The sequence below is a fragment of the Phaenicophaeus curvirostris genome, chromosome 10 (genome assembly GCF_032191515.1).
Source record: "Phaenicophaeus curvirostris isolate KB17595 chromosome 10, BPBGC_Pcur_1.0, whole genome shotgun sequence".
Classification (NCBI taxonomy): domain Eukaryota; kingdom Metazoa; phylum Chordata; class Aves; order Cuculiformes; family Cuculidae; genus Phaenicophaeus; species Phaenicophaeus curvirostris.
This window is the reverse complement of record NC_091401.1, coordinates 18,783,309-18,806,445: the sequence shown is the minus strand read 5'-3', so window position 1 is coordinate 18,806,445 and position 23,137 is coordinate 18,783,309. Positions and strand designations below refer to the sequence as shown.

Here is a 23,137-nt window from a genome sequence, read left to right as displayed (position 1 = left end):
AGTACAATTCCTGGATAAAGCTTGCCTTTTCAGTAATGAGCACTAAATAGCCCAAGAAGACGTTCCCTACAGGCAGGATGTTAATACTTGCCACTCTTCCTGCTGTGAATGACCCTGCTGATCATCTCATCTATTTATGAACTGGATTTAACAACTGTAGTAGCAGTCACAAAGAATTTACTGTAATGCATTCATATTGGTCTTTCCTTTTTGATTTTATAAAATGTTTGTATAAGCTGACCTTTCAGTTGTGGAGATATGAGAGAGTAGCAGTGATATAGATGGAACAACATTCATGTAGCCCTTATCATATAGTTTTCAAAGGCTTTACTGATAAGCGATTCCAGCAGGGAAGCTCTCACCAAAAAAGTTTCTGGTTGTTTCATAACAAGGTGCACCTGTCGGACAGAATGTAAGTGTTATTTTTAAGATAAAAGAACAGGTAGATAGTTTTGAAATGGGCTCGTTAAGACAACAGTGTTCTGATAAAACAGACTCTCCCAGTTTCTGATGTACAGTTAATTGAAAGGGTATTTTGCATTGTTTTCATACCTCTCTATAAACATTCTCCCCACAAATAAGTGGAAGTATAGAAATGCACATCAAGTTTATTGGTCATCAGCTTGGCTATGTCCGATATTCCAGAGTTTACGATCCCCTTTGTCCCTATAGAATGGCTTTAAAGATCACTTGGTGCATGTTCAGCCTTCTGGCATTTCGCAGTTGCTCTTTTATCTTTATAATAAAACATGTATTTAACAACAATTAAATGCTGAAACAGCTTGCTGGCAGATGGGATGGATTTTCCTATCTCCTGAAGTTTTCAAATGTGTCTTTCAAAAATATGTCCATTTTATGGTCTGTGTTATAGGGAAAACTAAACTGGAGTATCATAGTGTTTTTCCTGGACTTCATAATGCACCCATATTTCTATGGTCAATTTTTGTTTTTGTAATTCTCTATGTAGTGTTTTCTTTATCCTTTTAATTCTTCCCTAAAATTACATTTCATACATATCTCTAAGTCATGCCTACTTTCTTAACCAGCCAATTACTAAATAGAACTTGTAATACAGATTATATGGCACAAATGACTTGTGCCCTGAGAATCAGGAGACACTTTTCTAAAAAAGCTTTTGGCGTAGTCAAATAAACTGCAGGCCCTAATCTCAGATACCTTGTGATAAGTTGAGCTGTGTTCTTGCACTCAAGGAGCTAAGCAATATTAGTAGAAAAAGTGAAGTTCCTAACTGGGGTTACACTTCCGTTCTTTAACTAAAGCGTGCACATTGGTAAGAAGATCCCATACACCAAAGACTGGTCTCAAATATGAAACTGAATTGAATATTGATTTTTATTTTAGTTCATTTAGTTGCTTGGGTTTTTTTTCTGGAGTGAGGTAACTGGTTTTGGTGCTTTGTTAGAAAATTGAATTGCTGAGATACTAAGCTGTGAAGTTAGTTACTACTCATCTGCATTAACAACCCTTTAAAGACATTTCATAGGATTTTTTTATTATGTGCTTATGCGTGCATTTAAATAACCTTTATTAATACACTCCAATGAACAATAACATACATTTTTAAAACGTCGTAAATGCAGAGAAAACTTAACTACCACAGACATGCAACGGTTGCCATTTATAAGTGCAGCAAGATTAATATTTGTCATGCAACTACATCTTAAAAACTGCCTTAATGCCATTCTATGGGTGATATTGTAGTAATCAGTTAGGGGTTTATTTATTTGGCTAAAGCTGTTTGTTAAATGACTGCAGTAACTTGAGAATCAAAATTATATACTTACAGAATACAGTAGTGATTTGTTTTGCTTTAAATTAACACCTTTAAATTAATTTCTAATAAAAAGCACTATGAAGTGGCAAGAAGAAGCTGTTGGACAGCTGCTATTATTATATTGCAAACCACCAATGACGTCTGTCATTGATGGTTTGCAAATTAGTCCTTCCACCAATAAAATGGGAGGAGACAGAATGAACAGGCAGATAAATAGTTTGAAAACTGGTTAGCTCCATTTTCTAAAGAATATTAATGAATTACTTGATGTCTATTTGGTGTTTGGTAAAGAGCATAGTGTACCAGGGAACAATTCCGGGGCTGGTATTCTTGTATTAACGATCTTCCTTAACAGCCGGGGTAAGGAGACAGTGTGCTCCCTTGACAAATCTCCAGGTGATGCACAACTGTGGGAGAAGAGGTTGACCTACTGGATTGTAGAGCTACAGTTCATAAGGATCTTCAGGAGCCTGAGTGCTGGGCTGTTAGAAAGTATGTAACGTTCAGCCAGAATGTCTTCGCATGTGTAAGCCATTTGTTTACTCAACTGGAATTTAGAGACTAACATTTGTTTTCATTATTTAAATAAACAATACAGATTTTCACTCTAATTTAAGATGTGTTAGTTCAGCTCACTCTAAACTGTTGCTTCACTGCATAAAGAGAAATTTGGACTGCAGGTAGAACATTTATTTGCAAAGCATGTTACACTTGAAACACATATCTCAAGTATGTGCTCTTTTGACTGTTCCTAGACTCCTGACAGCTATAGGCAAGGGATATTTATATGGCTGTACAAGGAAATAGGATCTGTAAATTGGTATTGTATACAGCAAGATAGTCTTTCAGTGGATAGCAGGCTGTTTCATTGTATCAATCCTTTCTAACAGTTTGCTCTCTTCAGGAGAGCTTCAAAAAGCTAAATTCTACTTTGCTATTAGAGTAGGTTCATCTATTATGTGGCCTCAATAATCTGGAGGTAAGTCTTAGAGAAAGAAAATGTCTTAAAATATAAAATGGAGGGATAATGTAGTGTTGTAGGTGTCAGTCTGATATCCATCACTGTGAGAGGTTTAATATCTTTATATTCATTTTATTCTAATTGATGAGTAAGTCTGATGTTTGAAAAGCCCTAAATTACAGATGCTTATGTGATGGAACAGCTATTGTCCAAGTATGGAGGAAAATGGCACCCTATTGTTGCGGTCTGTTAAAATGATTTGTTGAAAATTGACTTTGAATGTTTGTGCTGGAGGTCAGAGTTCCCTTTAGAGGGCTCACACTTCCATAGAAATATCTAGAATTGCCACTGATATGCCTTGCTATTAAAGGAATGATTTTGATATAAATACTTACCTGACAGTGCTTTTGATTCATTAAAATGGGAAAAATAAGTGAAGCAAAACAGCTGGGAAAATTTCTAAGTAAATTCATCAGTCATTTGGGAACTATGCATTTAAAATACCTATAAATAATAGAATGCTCCATCTAAATAGAAACCTTTTATTGATGTGTAAGTATAGTGTCACCCTGAAATTTCTTTTCTAACTTACTGTTTCCTTGTGTCTATAATCAGATCAGGCAAGTTATATTATTTCTACTTTTCCGACTTTATTTTAACAGCCTTATTTTGTATGGCGTGTGAAATGAAATTGATACACACAATTATTAAGCTTTAAAATTACTTTCAGGTAATAAATAATTGTTTTGGACACTATGCTTTCACTCATTTTTTTAATATTATCTTGGGAACTGACAAAATAACAGGATAACTTTTGGGTTTTGCTGCTGGCACTTGTAAATCCCCTTTATTGGTATTCTTAAAATATATTATTTTCCTTTAAATATCTTCTTTCCCCTCCACTGATGTTCATGGGACTGCTGATCCTACAAAAGAAGACAGGACAATAGAAACAGGGAGAGTGAAATACTGTGAACCCAGTTTTTGCTTTTTATTATGTGTTAAGTTTTTCTAGGTTTAAAAAGAATTAATAGATTGTTTATGTATACATAAGGAAACAAACATTTAGGTTTTTGTTAATTTTTGTTTTGATAGATAAAAAGATGGCTTATCACAAAGTGAATGCAGACCAGAGAGCACAGGGACACTCTCCATACCTTGACAACGATGAGCTCCAAGCCACAGCACTGGAACTGGAATGGGACATGGAAAAAGAGCTAGAGGAGCCTGGCTTTGACCATTTCCGATTGGATGGTGCAGTTCAGCATCACCTGGGAAACTCACAGAGCCCTGACCTTGATCTTGACCCCATCCAGCCATCATCTTCTCCAAAAGGAAGATTCCAGAGGCTTCAGGAAGACCCCGACTACATCTCTCACTACACGAGACAGTCACCAAAGATCAACCGCTGCAATTTTTTTCAGATACTGAAAGTATGTTGCACTGCTTTGATACTATTTATTTTTGGAATTGTGATAGGATATTATGGACACAAGAAATGCCCTTCTACCCCAACATCTCAAGAACCAAATAACCTTCATATCTACCATGAAATTCTCAAGGAAATCAAAGCTGAAAATATTCAACAGATTTACAGGTATGTACCTTGATGTGTTTTTGTTCTAAATGCAATCAGGTGCCAGTGTTAAGACTTCTTGTGGTTTGTTTTATGTGTAATCTTGTTTACAAACCTTGACTTTTTCTTTTTTCTTGTTCGCTTTTCTCATGATGTTTGCAAATCTTTCATAAGCATACATGAAACTAGAGTAATTTTTTGTATTAGTTATTACAGTTTTTCCATTAATAACATCTGTTATTAGGCGTAGTGATGAACAAAATAATGGGATAAACTAAGCCCTACTGATTGAGTATTACACGTATTGTAGCAAACTGGAGAGAACTCTGTCAATCTTAGGATAATAATCCAGTTCTTTGTGTTCGGGGACTGGAAATAGCTTGCTGTTTTCAAACTGTATCAGATAGCTATTAGGATATTAGGGAGAATCCAACCTGGCTTTGAACACCTCCAGGGATGGCACATCCACACATTCTCTGGGAAACCTGTGCCAATGCTTAACCCCACCCTCACAGTAAAAAGTTTCTTCATATTATCTAATCTAAATATCGCCTCTTTCAGCTTAAAACTGTTAACCCTATCACTGCAATCCTTGATAAAGAGCCCCTCCCCAGCTTTCCTGTGGGCAATATATGCTCAAAATGTAATCGAATCTTTTAGGAACCCATAAGATTTTTCTTAACCCAACATTTTGATCTGACACAGCTTTTATCCCATGTTGTGTTCAGTTGCTTTCCCTCAACATCTGTCTGGCATAAGTCAGAGCTACTGCAGTGAAACCTGTATCTATGAAGTATAAAACAAACAACGTATGTTGGTTGGAGGGAAAAAAAACCCCAAATCTGACAAAATCAATATATATTACTGTAGGACTTCTTTCAATATAACATACTTTGAGTTAGTACGACAAGGTGGCAGGTGCTTACCTTACAATTTCTAAGTGTAACTGAGATTGACATTTATTTAATGTTCTTAGCATATTACTTAAATCAGACTCAATAATGGTAAGGTATTTTTGCTAACAGTTCTGATAAAAGACTTAAGAGAAAATTGTATAAAATACATAGCAGTACCAATCATATCACCCAAGCAGACATCATCTTGATGGTCTAGAGTGGGAAATTCCTATTGGGATGAAATCTGTTGCAGTCAAGTGAGCTTTTGAGGATCGAGCCTCTCTGGGCATCTAAAAAGTTTGCAGAAGTGCACTGGTGGACTTGTGTTGATTTTGCTGTGATTTGGACTGGAATCTGCACAAGAAGAATGAAGCCTCTCTTCCAGTCTGTATTAGGAGGGGAGGAACTTGTAGCGTAACAGCAGTTTGTCTGCATGGTTTACTGAAATGGGAGATGCAGGTGTTCCTGCCCAGTTTCTCCACTGGGGGCTCTTGGTGAGAATTCATGTGCCTCTCTTATGCCAGTCCTTTATTGGACACCTACATCAGCTGGGTCAGTGTTAAGCCTTTTTTTCCCAGCAGATGAACTAGAAATCATTAGGTAAGAAAAGTCACTGTGTTGGATTTTATTCCTTCAGCTTTGCACCTTGCTTCCCATGAAGTGTCAGTGCTGCAAAAATTCAGTGTAATTTAACACATTTGTAATTACTGCTGTTGGCCAAGTTGGCTAATTAATACAGCCTAAGTAAAGACTATCTCTGTAAGACTTTCTGAAGTCCCCACACCCCCTGTAGGGAAGTGCTTACAATATTGATGATAAAAAGTAGAAATCAGTTTACTTTGGATGTTTTAGAGGTTTCAAGAGGACTTAAGTTGTCACAGGTGCCTGAAGGGGAGGTTAGTGTTTTACATGCTGACAAAAATTAGGACAAATACTATTAATAGTGTTCAGTCAGCCAATCTTAACATTTTAGGAGTGTGAATACTAAATTTGCTCAGATAAATATTCATAACTTGCTCTGTAGTATGGGCAGAGTCAGCACTGGTAAAACTAGACATAGAATCATAGAATAACCAGGTTGGAAGAGACCCACTGATCATCGAGTCCAACCATTCCTATCAAACACTGAACCATGCCCCTTAGCACCTCATCCACCCGTGCCTTAAACACCTCCAGGGAAGGTGACTCAACCACCTCCCTGGGCAGCCTCTGCCAGTGCCCAATGACCCTTTCTGTGAAGAATTTTTTTCTTATGTCCAGCCTAAACCTCCCCTGGCGGAGCTTGAGGCCATTCCCTCTTGTCCTGTCCCCTGTCACTTGGGAGAAGAGGCCAGCGCCCTCCTCTCTACAACCTCCTTTCAGGGAGTTGTAGAGAGCAATGAGGTCTCCCCTCAGCCTCCTCTTCTCCAGGCTAAACAACCCCAGCTCTCTCAGCTGTTCCTCATAAGACCTGTTCTCCAGCCCCTTCCCCAGCTTTGTTGCTCTTCTCTGGACTCACTCCAGAGCCTCAACATCCTTCTTGTGGTGAGGGGCCCAGAACTGAACACAGGATTCGAGGAGTGGTCTCACCAGTGCCGAGTCCAGAGGGAGAATAACCTCCCTGGACCTGCTGGTCACGCCGTTTCTGATCCAAGCCAAGATGCCATTGGCCTTCTTGGCCACCTGGGCCACTGCTGGCTCATGTTCAGCTGGCTCATGTTGCATAATTCTGCAGACATCACTGAGCTTTCGGAATCCAGCAGTATCATATATGTGTGATGAATATGACTTCTCTCCAGTTTTCTTTTGGAAGATCTATGAACAAAATTTAGTCAAGTCAGGTGTAACTTAGCTGCCACAAGCCTTTAGGGTGAATATGAAAAGGACATAAATCCCACATCCAAAAGAGAGGTAGAAGTCAATGCGCAGAATACCTCGGGCACTGTTTAAAATTATATCTATAACCAGCAGAATTTACCAGGGCAACACAGATGGACAAAGCTGGTAAAATTTATAGGCTGAAAGTAGACTATCTCCCGGGATGCTAGGTTGAGACTCTATGGCAAGATTGAGTTCTCAAAGCCCTTTTAGAAAGGGTGTGTCAAAAGGGCATAGCTGAAGAGTAGTCATCTGTGCTTTGAGTCCATGGTCTTGCTCCCTATAAAATGTGTCTGCTTCTCTGTTATCGTTAGAATAAGAAAATTCCTGTTTTCAGAAATGATGAATGCGTTTAGATGTGGAAGTCTCTACAGCTTGTAGTAATAAATACTTTTGGTCATAAGAGGCAGACTTTCAAAAATGCTGCAATTTTGCTAAGCACACTGCTGAATTCTCAAAAGTAAATGAACCCAATATTCAAGGAAAACTGACAATTTTAAACTACTTAAAACGGAATTCAGATTTCTAGTATCACTTGAGTGCATTTGAAATTTCTACTGTTTTTTCTGTCTTGCTGCTTATAAAAAAGGGGATGCTAAAGAAGTATATCTTTGTCCTGTTGTTGTGCATCTGCCAGATGGAGGTTTGCTATCCAATGGTCACTACAACATTGAATTGTTTAGCAAATTCGTGTTTATAATAAGTGGATTTGATGGGTTTTTTTCCCCCTTACCCAAATAATAGTGTGTCCTTTGTGCTGTGTTCTGTTGCCTCTGCCTTCTGGGTGATTTTTTTCTTGCCCCGCTGTCAGGAAAAAGCCAAGGGAAAATATATGATACACTTTGATCTGAAGTTAGAGGGAGCATTGTTACTGACTTCAAGGTTGCTGTCACTCACTGACAAGATTTTGGTCATTATATATGTTGCTATGCTTTTATATTTTTAATTAGAAAATATTTGAGTGTTTTGCAAACTGAACTATATCTTAGAAATGGATGTTGGCACATTCCTGGGTTCCTGGGAGCTAAGCAAACTCTGTGGGTATATTTCATTCCTACATTCTGTGTAATCACTTGGGATTCTTTTTATTCACATCATAATTTTGAATGTGTATTTATGGCTACAGAGCGGCTTTTGAAAAGAGGTAAGAGTAATGTGAAACAAGGGAAAGTTCCCACTTATCCTACTGGTAACTTACTAGTTAAAAAATGGCTCTGAGAACATGGGGAGATCTCTTTTCTGGAAGAAAGATGCCCTGATGCCCTTTATGACCTGTTTGGTATATGTGGAACAGCAGCTTGATAAAATTAGGTGCCACATACCCACTTACATCAAATATGATTTTTTTAAAAAACAAAAAAATAGGTTATATCCATAATGCAGAGGCATTAATAGAAAAGCTCGGCTGTTTTATAAGGCCTTTTGGTTTCATTCAGTCTGCCTCCTTTTTTTAAATTTTTTTTTTATTAGCCAAACATAGCTCTTTCTTTTGCTTTACTGTGGATGAAACAAGGAAGCATTATATTGCTGTAATGCTTGACAAAGAGGTATAAGTTTGTTCCTGTTTGGGTCAGTTACAGCATATGTTTATAAAATTCCTCTTCCTTTTTGAAGCAACGTTTTAGCTTATGGTTTACTTAACATTATTAAGGACATATTTCAAGAGCATCGTATCATTCACCAAGAACAATTTTTCTTCTCAGTTGATTATTTTTTTTAATGGTAACCATAAAAATATATTGATTTTTTGATGCTTGATTTGGGAAATCATTACAGTAAAGTCTCACTTTTCTATTTTAACTGTGTCCTTTGTAAATGTAGTACATGCTGTTGCCTTTAAAATAATTTTTCTAAGCAATACCCAGTGATATAGTAATGAATTACATCCAGTAGGCTGCATATTCATATTGGCATAATAAGTAACGAGTCCCTTGATAAATTTGCTTATCAGTCACAACCCACATGAATGGCTTCTGTCTTACTGCTCTTTTCTCAAAAACAACATGCAGTTTTGTTACAAAGAATATCACAATTAGGCCAACTTACCTGTTCAGAAACTCTGTACAAAAGAAATATTTTATTTTGACTCCGAGATGTAAGAAAATCAAAGAAAGCTTCCTAAACCTCTGAGAGCTATTCTCAAAAGAAGAGAAGCAGGAAGATTTGTGTTTTATATGGTGTCCTGAGGTGCACATCATTTGTCATCAACGTAAGAAATGAGAATGATGCTTTTGAGTATTTTATTATAAGCATATAATTTCAGGATATGTATTTTGTGGAATAATAATATGCAGAGATGAGCTTGTGAGGAATTTTTGAAGCTTTGTTTTGTTACTTTTTTTTTTCATAAAACTGCCCTTTTTGTGGTACAATGTGTGTTTTAATGCCACATTCACATGCTCAGGGTGAAAATTTGTGAGAGGAAGATGAGGGACAGCTCAGTACTGCAGAGAGGTTACATGGGATGCAGGAGACTGAGGTCCCAGTCCTGCTCTGCATTAGGTGGAACAGGACCTGACACCTGCACTTCTCTCACCGGCGTGCTTTCCTACGCAAAATCTGCATGTTGGCACAATGCCTCACCTTTTCTAAGAAAAAGAAACACTGTGTTTTGATCTTTAATTTATTTTTTGATTGTATAATGTTACTTCTTTTAAAATTAGAGATTACCTTGCCAAAATTATTTCCTGTTCTTCATAGCAGAAGGGTTAGGGAGAGAACCAGTGTCCATGGCCATTAGCTCTCTACCTCTTTACCGTGACTGCTGAAAAGTGTAGGGCAATTTGGTCCCAACTAGAACAGCAATTTTGGATGCTGACAAGTATTAGTTTTTCTTGTGGACAATGAAATGCGCTGTGCCATCATGAGTGAGGGAGTAATTTGCTTTTTAAAGGTCTAGGATACCTCATTCTTGCCTGCTGAGTCTAATATAGGGGTCAGGGAGAGACTGATGATACCTCGAGTCTTCCTCTTTGTTGTGCTGCCCCCAGGACATCTCATTTACCCCTTTGCCTTTAGATGTTTAGTGCTGTTTAGAAAGGTCAGGTTTTCAGGGGATCATTTCTGTTTTACCATGACAAACTGGAGCAGACGGTAAATCATCTGTGGATTTTTTAAAAGCCGTACACGTTAAAAAAACTTTTGGTGAGTGGTAGGCTCTGTATTTGACTTTACCTGAGAAAGAGAAATACTTGACTAGACATTTCTGAGCGATTATGACACTAATACTGGCTAAAAGGCAGCATTTAGAGGCAAAAGACTTATTTATGTTGCCATCCATCATTTTTATGGATGTAACTAAACCATATTTCTTCTAATGCAAAGAATCTGAAGGTTAAAAAGCACATGGCCTGCTCAGTTGACAACCAGTTTTCATTTTAGGCCAATTGCTTCCAGTGGGGAAATACCAGAGGATTTGGAAAGTGGATAAAGTTGTCTTTCACTGTCCAGTCCTTGCAACTCAAACAAGGAGAATCAGCAATTTTGGCCAGTGGTCCCAGGCACGTACTTATAAAGATACTGCGAAACAAACCTTTCAGAGCAAAACCCCTTAGAAATTTAATTAGTGGCGGGAGATATGCTGACTCTCTCCTAGTTATCTGAACAAACTCTAAGGGTTTGCTGCTGCTGAGGTAACTGTTTTGGCGCTACAGTGTGTTTAGGGGGTGGCTGTTTTCTCCGAGGAGATGGTGGCACTGGGCATTGAAAAGATTTCTCTTGTAAAATTTGTTAAGCACTAAACACTGACAAATTCCTGTTTAGGATGCGTCTCTCATCAGCAGACTGTAAAACTGAAGTCTATTGGTACTCTTGAGATACAGCATTTGAATGGAGTGCTGCAGTTCCGTGGGATACACTGCAACAATTAGCAATTAGTTTCCTGCTTGTACACATAAATCTAATTAACAAAGCCTCAAGGGGAAAGAGTTTTCTCAGCCCTCTTTGGTGGTGCTTTGACATCCAGTTCCCTACAGTCAGCACCTATGACAGCTATTTACTCGAAGCCTGCTAATAAGTTAGGCTGTTGGCAAATTTACTGAGAGCAGCAGGACTGCAATTTGTTGCAGAGAATTAAGTTACTGTTCATGCAACATTCGTAATTGAAGGCTGCTAAAGTGCATTGCAAGGAATCGATCAAGGATAATAAAATTGATATTGTCTGAATAATAATCAATTCTAACTATAGTTTTCTACAGCAGTCTTGCATTAAAGGTCTTCTCAGTTCAATTTTCTTTGAAAGCTGATGAGTTTCTGAAGCGTAGTAGCAGCCACACTGAAACAAATACAAAATGTATTGAAAAGTTGAGGCTTTTTCTAGTAATGTTGAAACTTTACAGTATAAGACTTCACAAAATCAAACAACTGGCTTAGCTTTATTTTTTCTTTTTCTAATTTCTAGACTACTATTTAAGGAGAAGAAGGTAAACAATGCAGTGAATCTGATGTATGTCTGTTTTTTCTCAGTCTCAGTAATGGTTAGTCTTTAAACACTGAAGAAGTCTCATCCTTCCTATAAGCTGATGTTTTCCTTGGACACCTGTAATTGACATAAATTTACATACAGATGATTTCCTGATGAACTAGTTCCTCTCCAAGTTAAAATACTGACTCATACCCTGCTTATTTTATGAGTATTTGTTCAAGGGCGAAAAGGCTGAAATATTACAGTTAGACTTTTCTCTATGCATCATTTTATTTTCTTTTAGTAAAATATAAGAATTTAAAAGTTAATTGAAACATCACTGTCAAAACAAAGTGTTCAAATGGCTTGGAAGTAAAATTGTTTGGAAATCTTTTTTCCTTGGGAGCTTTTTTTTTTCCCTAGTTGAGGAATTTTTTATGTGTGTGTGTGTGTGTTGACATTTCCTGCCAAAGTAATCTCTGGTCCTCAACCAACTTAATGTCTTTATTTACCTTTTGTGAAAGCTGGTTACTTTACAGAATGAATAAAATTTCAACAACCTTCATCTTTTTTTCGGCTGCTGTGATCTTTTGCTTTCTTTTGTATGGTTTCAGAGAGACTGCTTTGTACCAGTACTATCAGAATCATAAAAGCTCAGTAGCTGTACTAGTCCTGAGGTCTGTCAGTGAGTAGATAACATTTGAAGGTTTTGCTCATTTTAGCTTATTAAATAGGTGCTCAATCTTCATTAACCAGTGGCTAATTAAGTGGATTGTGTAAGGCTTAAGGGAAAAGGTCACTGAAGCAGTGGGGGTTAGGACCCCATCAAAGATTGATTTCTCTCCCGGAAATTTAAAAAAGCTCTTCAGAGAGTAGTCCGTATGAACCATACCATTTTTGCTGAAGTCTGGGTCTTGAGAAAGGAATTAGTTTGGGATGACTTTCCTTTGGATGTTAGTGGATAGCTGAAGACTGATGCAGTAATTCTCCTATATAATACAAAAATGATCAAATGACCAAGCTTTTATGCATGTGATCTTGACTCAACTGTCCAATAGTTATTATGTGCTCTATGCAATATCGTATTTTGCTTCTGTTCAAGTGGTGAACTGGAGCCTAGACTGGAGAAGCCTAGGAGTCCTCTGAAACATGGAGAGGAGACAGTGGGAAGAAAGGTTGATGGTTAAAAATGGATAAGGAGTCCATGAAAATGTCAGTATGCCTTTGACGGAAATTGTTTTCTTTGTTCCAGCAGGGCAGCTGTGATTTAGCAGAGAGCTCACATATTTACAGTTATGAATTTGGCCGAGGCAGGAACATGTTCCCAGTGGTTCTGGAATCTGTTTCCTTTCGAAGTCTACATGAGCCAACGTGGATGCAGTGCAGATTGAGACCATTTAATTATTTAAATGGCTGTCTGAATGCTTTTTGCAAGCAAAAGGTGGTAGCTCAGGGAAGTTGCCTGTTTCATGCCTATTTGTTAGTAAACAGTTATTGAATGCTTTTATTTTTAATAAATGCCAGCCATGGTGATAGGTCCTGTGATGTGCATTATTAAATAAATAGACAAGCTTAGAAAAAGACCATACGGTCATGAATAAAGTTTCCATTCCCTGTCAACTATTATAGGTAACAAAGCAAGAAACTGAATTATTCATGACATGCTTAGTGCAAGGGAAATGGAACCTGCTGCTGTGTTGCTAGCAGTGCAAATTCTGTATTATCATGCTTGTTTTCCTTTGCTAATATTTGTAGAAACTATGTAAAAAAACTAAACGCTGTGACAAAAAAAGAGTTAAATATATGTAGTTACTCAGAATCCTAGCATAGACCCTGTGAGGCATTTTGATTCTAAATTATTCAGCCTGTGTGCTGCAAAGATAGATAAGATTGTGTTTTGGAAGTTAATACATACATTCCTTTTGTTCTCATGGAAAACTTTAAAAAAAATGAAATAAGTTTTGTAAAGACTTATTTCCTATAGGCAGATATATATGTATTTATAGCTGTCTCATTTATATATGGGGGGTTGTGCACCTGTGAATACGTAGCTTTAATTGTGCATAGTAGCTGAAGTTCTGTCATTTAGATTAAAGTTCTCAAAACTGGCATATAGTCTGGTGCTCAGTACCACTTCTCCTCGTGGTCGTGGCTGAAACCTGAACACCATTCTAATCGCAGGGCAGGAAATACTTCTTGTATTCATAGTTCCTTTGAAATGGTAAGAACTCAAAATACTATGATGACTGTGTTATAAATGCCCAGAGGGTTTTTAAGGGCAGAGTTCTGCACAGGAGGATGGGCCTCAACTCCTAATAAAGTCACTTGTTTAGGTTTGATGATAAATAAATATAGGTTGGGGAGCTTATCTCATTCATATTGAAATAAGTATTATATAAAATAAAAGATTGAGTTAGTTGATCACAGTGGAGAAATATTTTCGCCTGAAAATTGATGCCTGGGCTGCTTAGTCTGGTAGGGGAAGAAAATACAACAGGAACCAGTGGCTGAAAGATCATGCATTAAATAAAAAAAATAAAAATGTACAGTGCAGATGAGGTGGAACGAATTTCCTTATGACTTTGTTATGTTGTTGGATTATCTTTAGCCAAAATGTTGTTACAGTGTTCAGCACAGGGGAAAATATGAGAAGAGGCAGGGTGAAACAATTTAGTGTTTTCTTTCTAATGTTTATTCCAATCTCGGTGTTTCATCAGACTTTTCAAAGGTATTACTGAAGCATACTGGGGTCAGTCAAATGTTTTTACATGTACAGGAGAGATCCTGAAGTGCAAGTTTGAAAACCAATAGTACTTCACACATGGAATGACTCCCCCAGAAGGCACGACTGTTCTTCCTTTTTCCAATATGAAAAATTTTCAGGCTTTCAGGTATACACCCAGCATATGGACCCCCTTTTTTGAATTCCTCAAAGGAATAGGAATTTTTTAAACTAGATTTGTTTTTTTAGAAAAGTAAGAAAGTTAAATCTGAATTTTTGACCACATTTTAAAATTACAATTGGCATCTATGATCTGAGAGTTGGCATATAGCTCACATGTTTTAGTGTCCATATATCCGAGTATCCAGAGCAGATCACAGCTGGAAGAACGCAAGAGGTGATTCTTACATGACTTCTGCAGCACTTGTAGAAGATCTTTTAAATGAAAGTGGCTACATTAATGCAGCATATGCCCAGTCCTGTGATATAATGTGTCAAGTAAACTAAAAAAAATCTTAAAAGCAGATTGAAAAGATTGCACTCCAGTCGATCATCCTGGTGGCAGTGTGTCCCTGCTCTGGTAACCATCCTACTGCCTTCATGTCGGTTTCTGGCAGAGAAGAAAGCAGTTTTTAAAATAAACTTCAAAGGCTCAAGCCTGTAGTGGTTGCCTCTGCCTTAGCTATGGTCAGATGGGATCGGATGCTGCAATAGTTTCCCAACTGAATTCTAAAAAAGTCTGTAATAATTTCATCTGATACCAAATGGTAGCATTAAATTCCTACATTTTTGGAGTTAGCACTTGTTTTCCTGATTGAGCTCTTTCAGCTAGGATGCCTTAAGAGGGTTTGATATTAAAGTTCTCTTTAGATTAATAAACCAAGCTAGAACAGAGGATTTGGGCTTTGGCCATTGCAGAAGCCAAGGCAGAGCTGGGTGCTGTTGCTGTCATGAGGCTGCTGGAGGGAACGTGGAGCTCTTTATAGCACTGCAAGGCAGTCAGGCATTATCTGGGATTTGCAGCTTTCCACTGGCAAAACTTTTTCTTTTAAACAGTCACTGTTAAAACAAAAATAATTTGATATTATTTTAGAAATACAAAACTAAATAAATTAAATCCTACTTTAGTCTTATGGATTTGGAAATTGGTTTTACGTGCTTTCGTCATATCCCAGCTGGACTAATCTAACTCTGTTTTTACAGTTTTGCCAGCGTGGCCGCTGCAGCAATTGTGCAGACATGGCAGCAGCAGCCATCATCAGTGACTCCCGAAGGAAGAGAAAGGCTTGCAGAGGATTAGGTCTCTCGCCAGTCTCTCTCATTTTCTCCTGACTTAGTGTGTCTTGAAGTTAAGAAGGTCTTGCTGTTTGGGAAACAGTTAATCGGATCAGGATGAGTCATACCCAGGATTAAATGCTGGCAGTAGGATTGGATGCCTTCCCCTTAGTTAATGTAATTAAGACTGACATTAAAGATCACATTATCCCTTACCAAATTATGGCCTCAGGTAACAGAGAAGCTCTTCAGGGACAGTCCTGCCTGGTGCTGTGGAGGCTGTGGGGCCGCACCGGAGAAGCCCTGTGGTGCCCTAGACGGTAGGGCTGCCCCTTGAGGTCCAGACTTCTTGCCATGTGGTGCCACAGGTACTGGCTGCTGGCGGGGAGTGAACGGTGCTGTGGCTTCTCTTCTCCACAGGTGTGGACTATGGGGACACAGGTGGGAGGAGATTGTGGTGTCTTGCAAATGCATGGAAAGTGATTATAACAGGGCTAGTCTATATGTGCTTTGGCTGCAGTGCAGAGCTTACAAGTTCGGTTTGGAGTGGGCTCCTTCCTGCCCCAGCTGGACACACTGACTCCCTGGCGTCTTCAAAAGTGGTCATTTCCCAGATTATCTGGGGCTGTTTGTCTTTTTTTTTTTTCCTGGCAGGACTGCACAATATTACGTACTGAATCTAAATGTCTTGCTACTTGGCTGCTTTTCCACAGTTAGCTTTGCTGAACCACCTGAAAGAAATCCCTGGGTCCTTCCTGGCTGAGCTGGTCACACCCTCCGCAGGAAAGGGCATGATGCCATCAGGGTCTTCTGACTTCTGAGGGTCTTCAACTGGGCTGTCTTCATTCAAATGTGCTTGGTTTCTCCAATATAGTGGACTCAGATCTGGTCCTGCTTGCTTACTCTCAGAGAAAAATATCTGGCATTTCTACACCACCTTTTATCATATGATGATAAATTTCTTTACAAACTGAGAAGTTATTTGACCTCCTGAAGAATTCAGGATGTTTGTGCTTAAAATGCAGTTACTGAATAATCCAGTCTACCCCAAGAGAATTAAGCGTAGGTTATATACTGCATCTTTCGGTGCATGAAGTTAAATTTTAACTCCTCTTCTTTATTGTGTGTTAGAGTGTTTGCAGACTACATCATATTATGTGATTCTTAGTTCAGCAGAGATAGAAAACAGATTTATCTGTAGGCGAGTTTTAAGTATTTGTAATGTGCCATCATGTCACTCATGAAGGGTGACTTTGGGATGAAGATAGTGATATTCCACCAATAATTCAAAATATGTTACCCCGAAGGAAAAGTTGTTACTTTTTCTAGAATGACAGGAAAGTAATTGTCCTCAAAGAAAGATTATGTTAATTGTCACAGGGCTTACTGTACTTGTACACAAGTAGCTTCCTAATTTCTTATGCCATACTATGATACAGCAGGTTAATACTGCATCATAAAAATAGCAAACTATGACTTTGAAGAAAAAGTGTGACCTTAGCGAGAATGATGGGGCAGAATCAACAAAATGATATCATAGTACTATATGTCTGTAATTTTTTAAATAGATGATAGTTATGGAAAATTTAGTGTTCTTTTCTAGATGCACCTCTCTCTAGAAGGTACATCTTTACGCTTTTTTGTATTGTAAACAATTTATTAGCTTCTCTGTCAATTACAAATGCTGTTAAAGCTTACTAGAAAAGTCTTTATTTTTCCTTGCCCCCAACAATGTTTCAAATCATGGAAATATTAGAATGTATTTGACATATTTTCATTATTGTTATAGCTGAGAGGAAGATAATCTATCTCCGTTAGGATATTTTTGAGACAGTATTTAAACTCCCTGGGAATATTTGAGAATCCATAGTAAAATCAAATTATTTTTACTAGCAGCATTATTTGAGCCCATAAAGCTAGCTAACTTTGAGAGAGACCATATTCTACTTGATAGGGAAAAATAAAATGAGCATTCGCCTACAGGTAATTATATAGCTCTGATTGCATGTAATGCAGGAAAGCTCTGTGGAGAAGTCTTTATTTGCTCTTGAAGGCCATGTAACAAAGTTTTCAGTTGTTTTTCCCTGATTACCAGAATAATTCTTGATCTATTGGAAATATTATGTCTTACCAGCCTTGAATATATGGAAATGTTAAAGCACAGCTTCGCGAAAGCATTATCTCTGTAGTTGAAAGTCTGAATTTTCAGAAGAGGCTTAATTATTTAGGGAAAAAGGAGACTGGATGAAGAGAAAAAAGGCTCCTTGATGGTATTTTACTTGCATTCCTTTCAGAATGTGTATTCTGTGATGTTTTTATTTAATCAGATTAATTACCTTTATTTGAGTTTTTTTTTTTAAATAGGAACAAAACTAAGGAAAAGACAGGCATGAATTGTTATGTGAGCATTACTATGCACTGTATGTCAGAAAAGGATGAATTCATACTGTTTGTACCCTTCTTTAAAGAAATAATCAAATAGTTTACTTTAAATTCCTTTTACCCTGAACATCATGTAGGCTTTTTCTCATCTTCTTTTCTCATCAGATTTGAGCAGAAGGAAGTAGTCTACTAAATATGGATTCAGCCATAGCTGGGTTTTAAATTACTATGTTTCCAGTTAGAGATAGAAAGAACTTAAAAAACATAGTAAAGTTGAATTATGAATTGAAATGAGCTATAAATATAATTTTAGGCAATATAGAGAAGATCATGAAAATGGAGCTATTGCTCTGAGAGAAGCAGAAAGCCATCTGATATACTATGGAAAATTATATTCTTCCTAAATGCTTCCTTTGTTTTTTTTATTGAAAGGTGCCCCTCGCCCCCACAGTTTACAGCTACTTTTGAGATTGTCTAAATGTATAACTAGGTAGCATGACTAGCATAGTCCTCCTTCAAAGAATGTTTAAACATTTGTTCAACTCCAATTTCAAATTTCCTAGTATGCACGTCTTTTCTTGACTTTCCCAGAGTTGTTCTGAATTTACAATTATGTGACCAAGTTCAGAGTCTTCCATGTAGATTTTTATGATTTGGTTAACAGTGTGACCGTTTTAATAGTTTTTGTTAGTTGAGATGTCTGGTGTGTCTTGTCATACCTAGGCAATATGGTGTAACATGCTGGGAGTTATTTTTTCACTTAAAACAACAACAAAAAAAGCTATAGTTGAGACAAGTCTCAGGAAGATCAAATCAGGTTGCTTATAACATTGATACGCACTTGTTTTATTTAAATCCTTTGAAATAAATACTTCTTTACATAGAAGGACCGAAGGATCTAAGACAGAGAAAGTATGAATTTAAAAAATTTGTTTAGTCAGGTATGTAGGCTGGAAACCTCTCTGGGTTGGTGAATGCTTTAATCACTGTATTAACAGTGAAAGCGTTCACCCTGTAAACAGCTTATTAGCTATTTATACAGTGACCGATATTCTGGAGTTTTGAACTCAAATTCTGCTGTATTGAGCCACTAAAATGCTAATAACCAATAGTAATACTGACTTTGTTTTTCTAAACTGAATGCTTTTTTGTGTAGCTTATGCTACCTAAATTTTAAATTCACACTTATCCATATTGTTTAAAATGAGAAAATTGTAAGCACAGAATTGGAGGGAGAGTGAAGATATGGCTGCTAATGAAACCTTAATTATTGAAGTTCAAGTTAAAGTCTATATATTCAGAATTATATGAGAGACTGTGAAAGCCCTGAAACGTACTCCTTATGCCATTTAAAAATGATTGGGCACTTCAGTTTGATTTGCTTGAAGGTGAAGAGCTTCTAAGACTCATTTGAACCTGGAAATGATTCTGACAGCTAATTTTTACGTGTATGAAAAAGAAGTTTTATAGTAGAAACCTTAACTTTTAGTATTGTACAGCTAGAGTCCTGCTGTCATAAAGACTCTAATAATTTCTGACTTAATTATGTATCTGAACATTTAAGCTGATACACGTTCACTACACTTTAGAGATTCATGTCTAAGTACTACTTGGTGCGCTGTTTGGCTACATAATCTGCTTTACTTTACCTCTCCAGCTACACAGCTCTGCTAAGATCTAGGAGATGCAGTCTCTTCTTGTTAGTTCCTTGCACAGACGTCTTTAATTTATAAATAAACGACAAACATATTGCACCTCATTTGCTGATTGCATATAATGCTTTGAAGCAACTGTTTGGAAGAGCCCTTCTGTATACGTAGCAATGTCCTCCTATTGTCCCTGCCAGTGTTTTAGTCAAGTGGTTCCCAAGACAATTTTGCACCCGTGGGTATCCACAGTGTGTTACTGAGGAGGAAGAGAGGAGCTGGACCTTTCAACAAACTATCTCCCCCTTAAATGACAGGAGAGTGGTGCTGGGACTGGAGAGATGCTGCAGCGACTGGAGAGATGCTGCAGCCGCTGTAGTTATCCTCCAAAGAGCTTCATGCCTCTTCTGGGAAAGGGATGTCCCAGGCTGACCCAAGAAACAAAACAAAGTGTAACCAAATAGGAAAGAGCAGGTTCATCTCTGGCTAGTTGTGGAAACCAAATGGTGAAACGATCATTATTAGAGACACATGTATTTTTCTTACTTGGATTTGTATTAAACCTGTTGATTTAAGAGTTGAGGAATGACATCAAAATGTTCTGCATCAGAAGTTCTTCAGGCATGTTTCTGAAAGATTGTTACCCTTTGGTTGTGTGCAATTCAATTTTAAATACGTTTATTTTCACTTAGAAAGTTTAGCTAGAGTTTGGATTGCTTCCCTGTTGAAGATAATTTGATTTCAGATTGCAGTAGTTTAGAGGTATATAGGTAGCATAAAAGCTGTGCTGTATGTAAATAATCCTATTCAGATAAGGAGTTTGATGCTGTTACAAGTTATGCCTTAAGAGTGAATGATTTCTCGTTTTGATGTAATATTTTAAAATTCTGCTACATGTGCCTGCTTTTTAATAGCTCATGTGTCATCTGGCTGGCACGTGTTATGTCTGTGTATGAAAGAGAATATTGATGTTAAAACACCTTAATGGAAATGTGTTTTCAGAAACATGTTGTGACATTACTATTTTTCGTGTCAGAGATGCTAAAACTGATTTGAGTTCTCAATAGGTTGGCAGAAATGTCAGTCTCGGGCTATGCTGAACCTGTTTGGGTATGATGCATTATTTGCTGATGCCTTTTTCTTGTTTACATAAGTGGATTTGCATGGCTTGCTGCTCCAAATATTGGACTACTGGAAACCACCTGCATCTGATGAGGTATTGAGACAAAAACTCTGGAGGCAAGCCAGGTTTCTGCAGAGCTTCTGCTTACATGGTTGACAGTAACATCTGGTAGCACAGATGTTGAATTTTAGAGAGCCATAATTATTTTGAGAGTAGGGAGAAGTTGTCACACATAGTTATTATCATGCTACTATCACAGGTATTAGAATCAAAGAGATCATTTTGTTCTTTGCTGACAGCATATGTTTTCTCAGCTTTGGAGATGTGCTATTTTGATGCCATGCAATATGCAGATTAAAAATTATCTTTTTTTTCTCTAAGCAGCTTGAAGGTTAAAGAAGAACAAAGAGACTGTAAATGCAAAATGTTTTGTTTCTTTAGAGTACCTGTTCCATTGCAATTGTGATTGCTGCCAAAATGTGCTCCCCACTGTACCTTGGAGCCCCTCGTAAATAAGTGTTGGTTTTCATACTGGTAGAAGGGAAGCACCTTAGCTCTGTTCATCTCAAGTATTAGATTTTGCTTTGTTTTGGTTTGGTTTTTTTGGTTTTTTTATGGGGTTGGTTGTTTGTACTTTAAACTCCCTGAATCACTCTCAGGCACAGAATTGCTGGAAGGAATAACACAGCTGAGGTGCTGGGAATTTATGTATTACAGACAAATTATAGAACAGATATTTGAACGTCTACTAAAAGAGAGATTTACACTCTATTAATAGATTAATTCTGGAAATTTTAATTCAATTGGCCTTGATATGAGGAATTGACATCCATTTTTGTAAGAACCATCTTTCATAGAAACAGGAACAAATTGTCACTTCTTGATTTGTTTATAGTAAATACTGAGTTTTCATCTTGAAGCTTTGTATTTGGACATCTGCACAAGTGGAAATGAGCATCTTGTGAAATTTTTCTAGTCTGGTCTAATACACAGTAATATTTTAACATTTTTTTCAAAGTTTGTTTGCAGTAATAACACTTAAAATTTTCTTAGACAACACAAGTTTCTATGATAGATATGAAAAGAATTTGAATAAGTGGTTCCTAATATGAGGGCAAGTCTTCTGCTGAGTCTAAGTAGCATGAAGTTCTCATATCTTTTTCAGCATAGTCTAAATCTGAAATCTGTAATAAGAACAATTTTTTAGTAATCTGTATTTATTCAGCACTAGAAATTGTTGGGTTTTATTCTTTAAAACACAACATTTTATCATATTGTTCTAAAAATGATTGTTCTTTATTTGCATGTTTGAATCCTTTGTCTGAAGTTACTTAGAAATATGTTAGTGTTTTTCAAATGCATCAGCTTTCCTTTTCATGTAGATTGTAAGTGCTGAGGCGGCCAAGAGGAAAGTGAAATTGTAAACAGGAGATCATTTAGTTATTTTGAAAATTGTCTTACTTTGCTGTCCAGACTTCTGTACTTTTAACTTGCTTATGTCCTCAGATAACGTTTATATTTTAGGCTGCACTTGTTGCCTGATGAGCACAATGAAGTGCTGGTTGTGCTTGATAGTCACTGAAATAATGGAATGCTGCTCATCTTTTGGGGTGATATTTTTATTTAGTTGTTTTTTGCCTCCTTTATTAAGTAACCACTGCTCCAACACCCCTGTAATTTCTTGCTTTTCTGCTGCGGTGCCTGTACATTGTTTTACTTTCTAGTGGCATTGCATTTCTCATGTAATCGTTTATTCCTTCGCACACTGCCAGTGCCTGAGTTTCCCAGGGTGAGTCATTATATAGGGTCAACTTGACTTCAAGGCAAGCACTTTATTATTTTGCGATTTGTTGCATAGCAATGGTCACCATGAGACACATACTTTGTAGCTTCCTGATATGGTTTGTTGATGCAACAAGCTTAAGCAATTTAACATCATTTTCTGCCCTCTAGTTTTAGTGCAACTAGATGAAATGGTCTATTTAGTTTTATTCTCCTTTTTTATTTGTTGAGCATGTTGTCTTTGAACTGCAGTTCTGCACTAGGTCAATTTTTAGTTTTAAATGCTTCATAGTTGCCCTCATATACTTGTATCAGTTAACCCTGGTCAAAATCTTGGGTCATTTTTTACATCTTCCATGTATTGTTTTTCCCTTGATTGTGTAACTGCTTGAATTCCCATGCCATCTGCTCTCTTTGTTGGGCAGCTCCTAGCAGTAGTGCGGTGTTTCCCTGAATGGACCTCTGTGTATATGAATCTGAAGCGGTCGGTCTGTGAGGCCATTCTTTGGTTTACTTATTGGGTTGTTTTCATCTTTGCTTCTTCACTGCAGTCAAAAAATTAAAAACTTCGAGTGTTGTCAGAGATGCTTTATGAACTCGTGGCTTAATGTGTATATATATGTTTTATTATTACTTGTGATTCTGACTTTCCTGCTGGACACCTGGCTACACTTCTGATTTAGAAAAAAACCCCAAACAGTAGGAGTTGCTTCTCTGTAA

General features: G+C 37.3%; 1 protein-coding gene across 4 annotated transcripts in view; it reads left to right on the top strand.

Moving 5' to 3' along the window:
• The window catches only part of NAALADL2 (N-acetylated alpha-linked acidic dipeptidase like 2), a 416,888-nt gene that overhangs the window by 168,162 nt on the left and 225,589 nt on the right, over positions 1–23,137 (top strand). For all 4 annotated transcript variants that reach the window (XM_069864505.1, XM_069864506.1, XM_069864504.1 and 1 more), the window contains exon 2: positions 3,852–4,353. In XM_069864505.1, the coding sequence (XP_069720606.1) occupies positions 3,852–4,353 (502 nt within the window). The remainder of the gene's footprint in view (positions 1–3,851; positions 4,354–23,137) is intronic.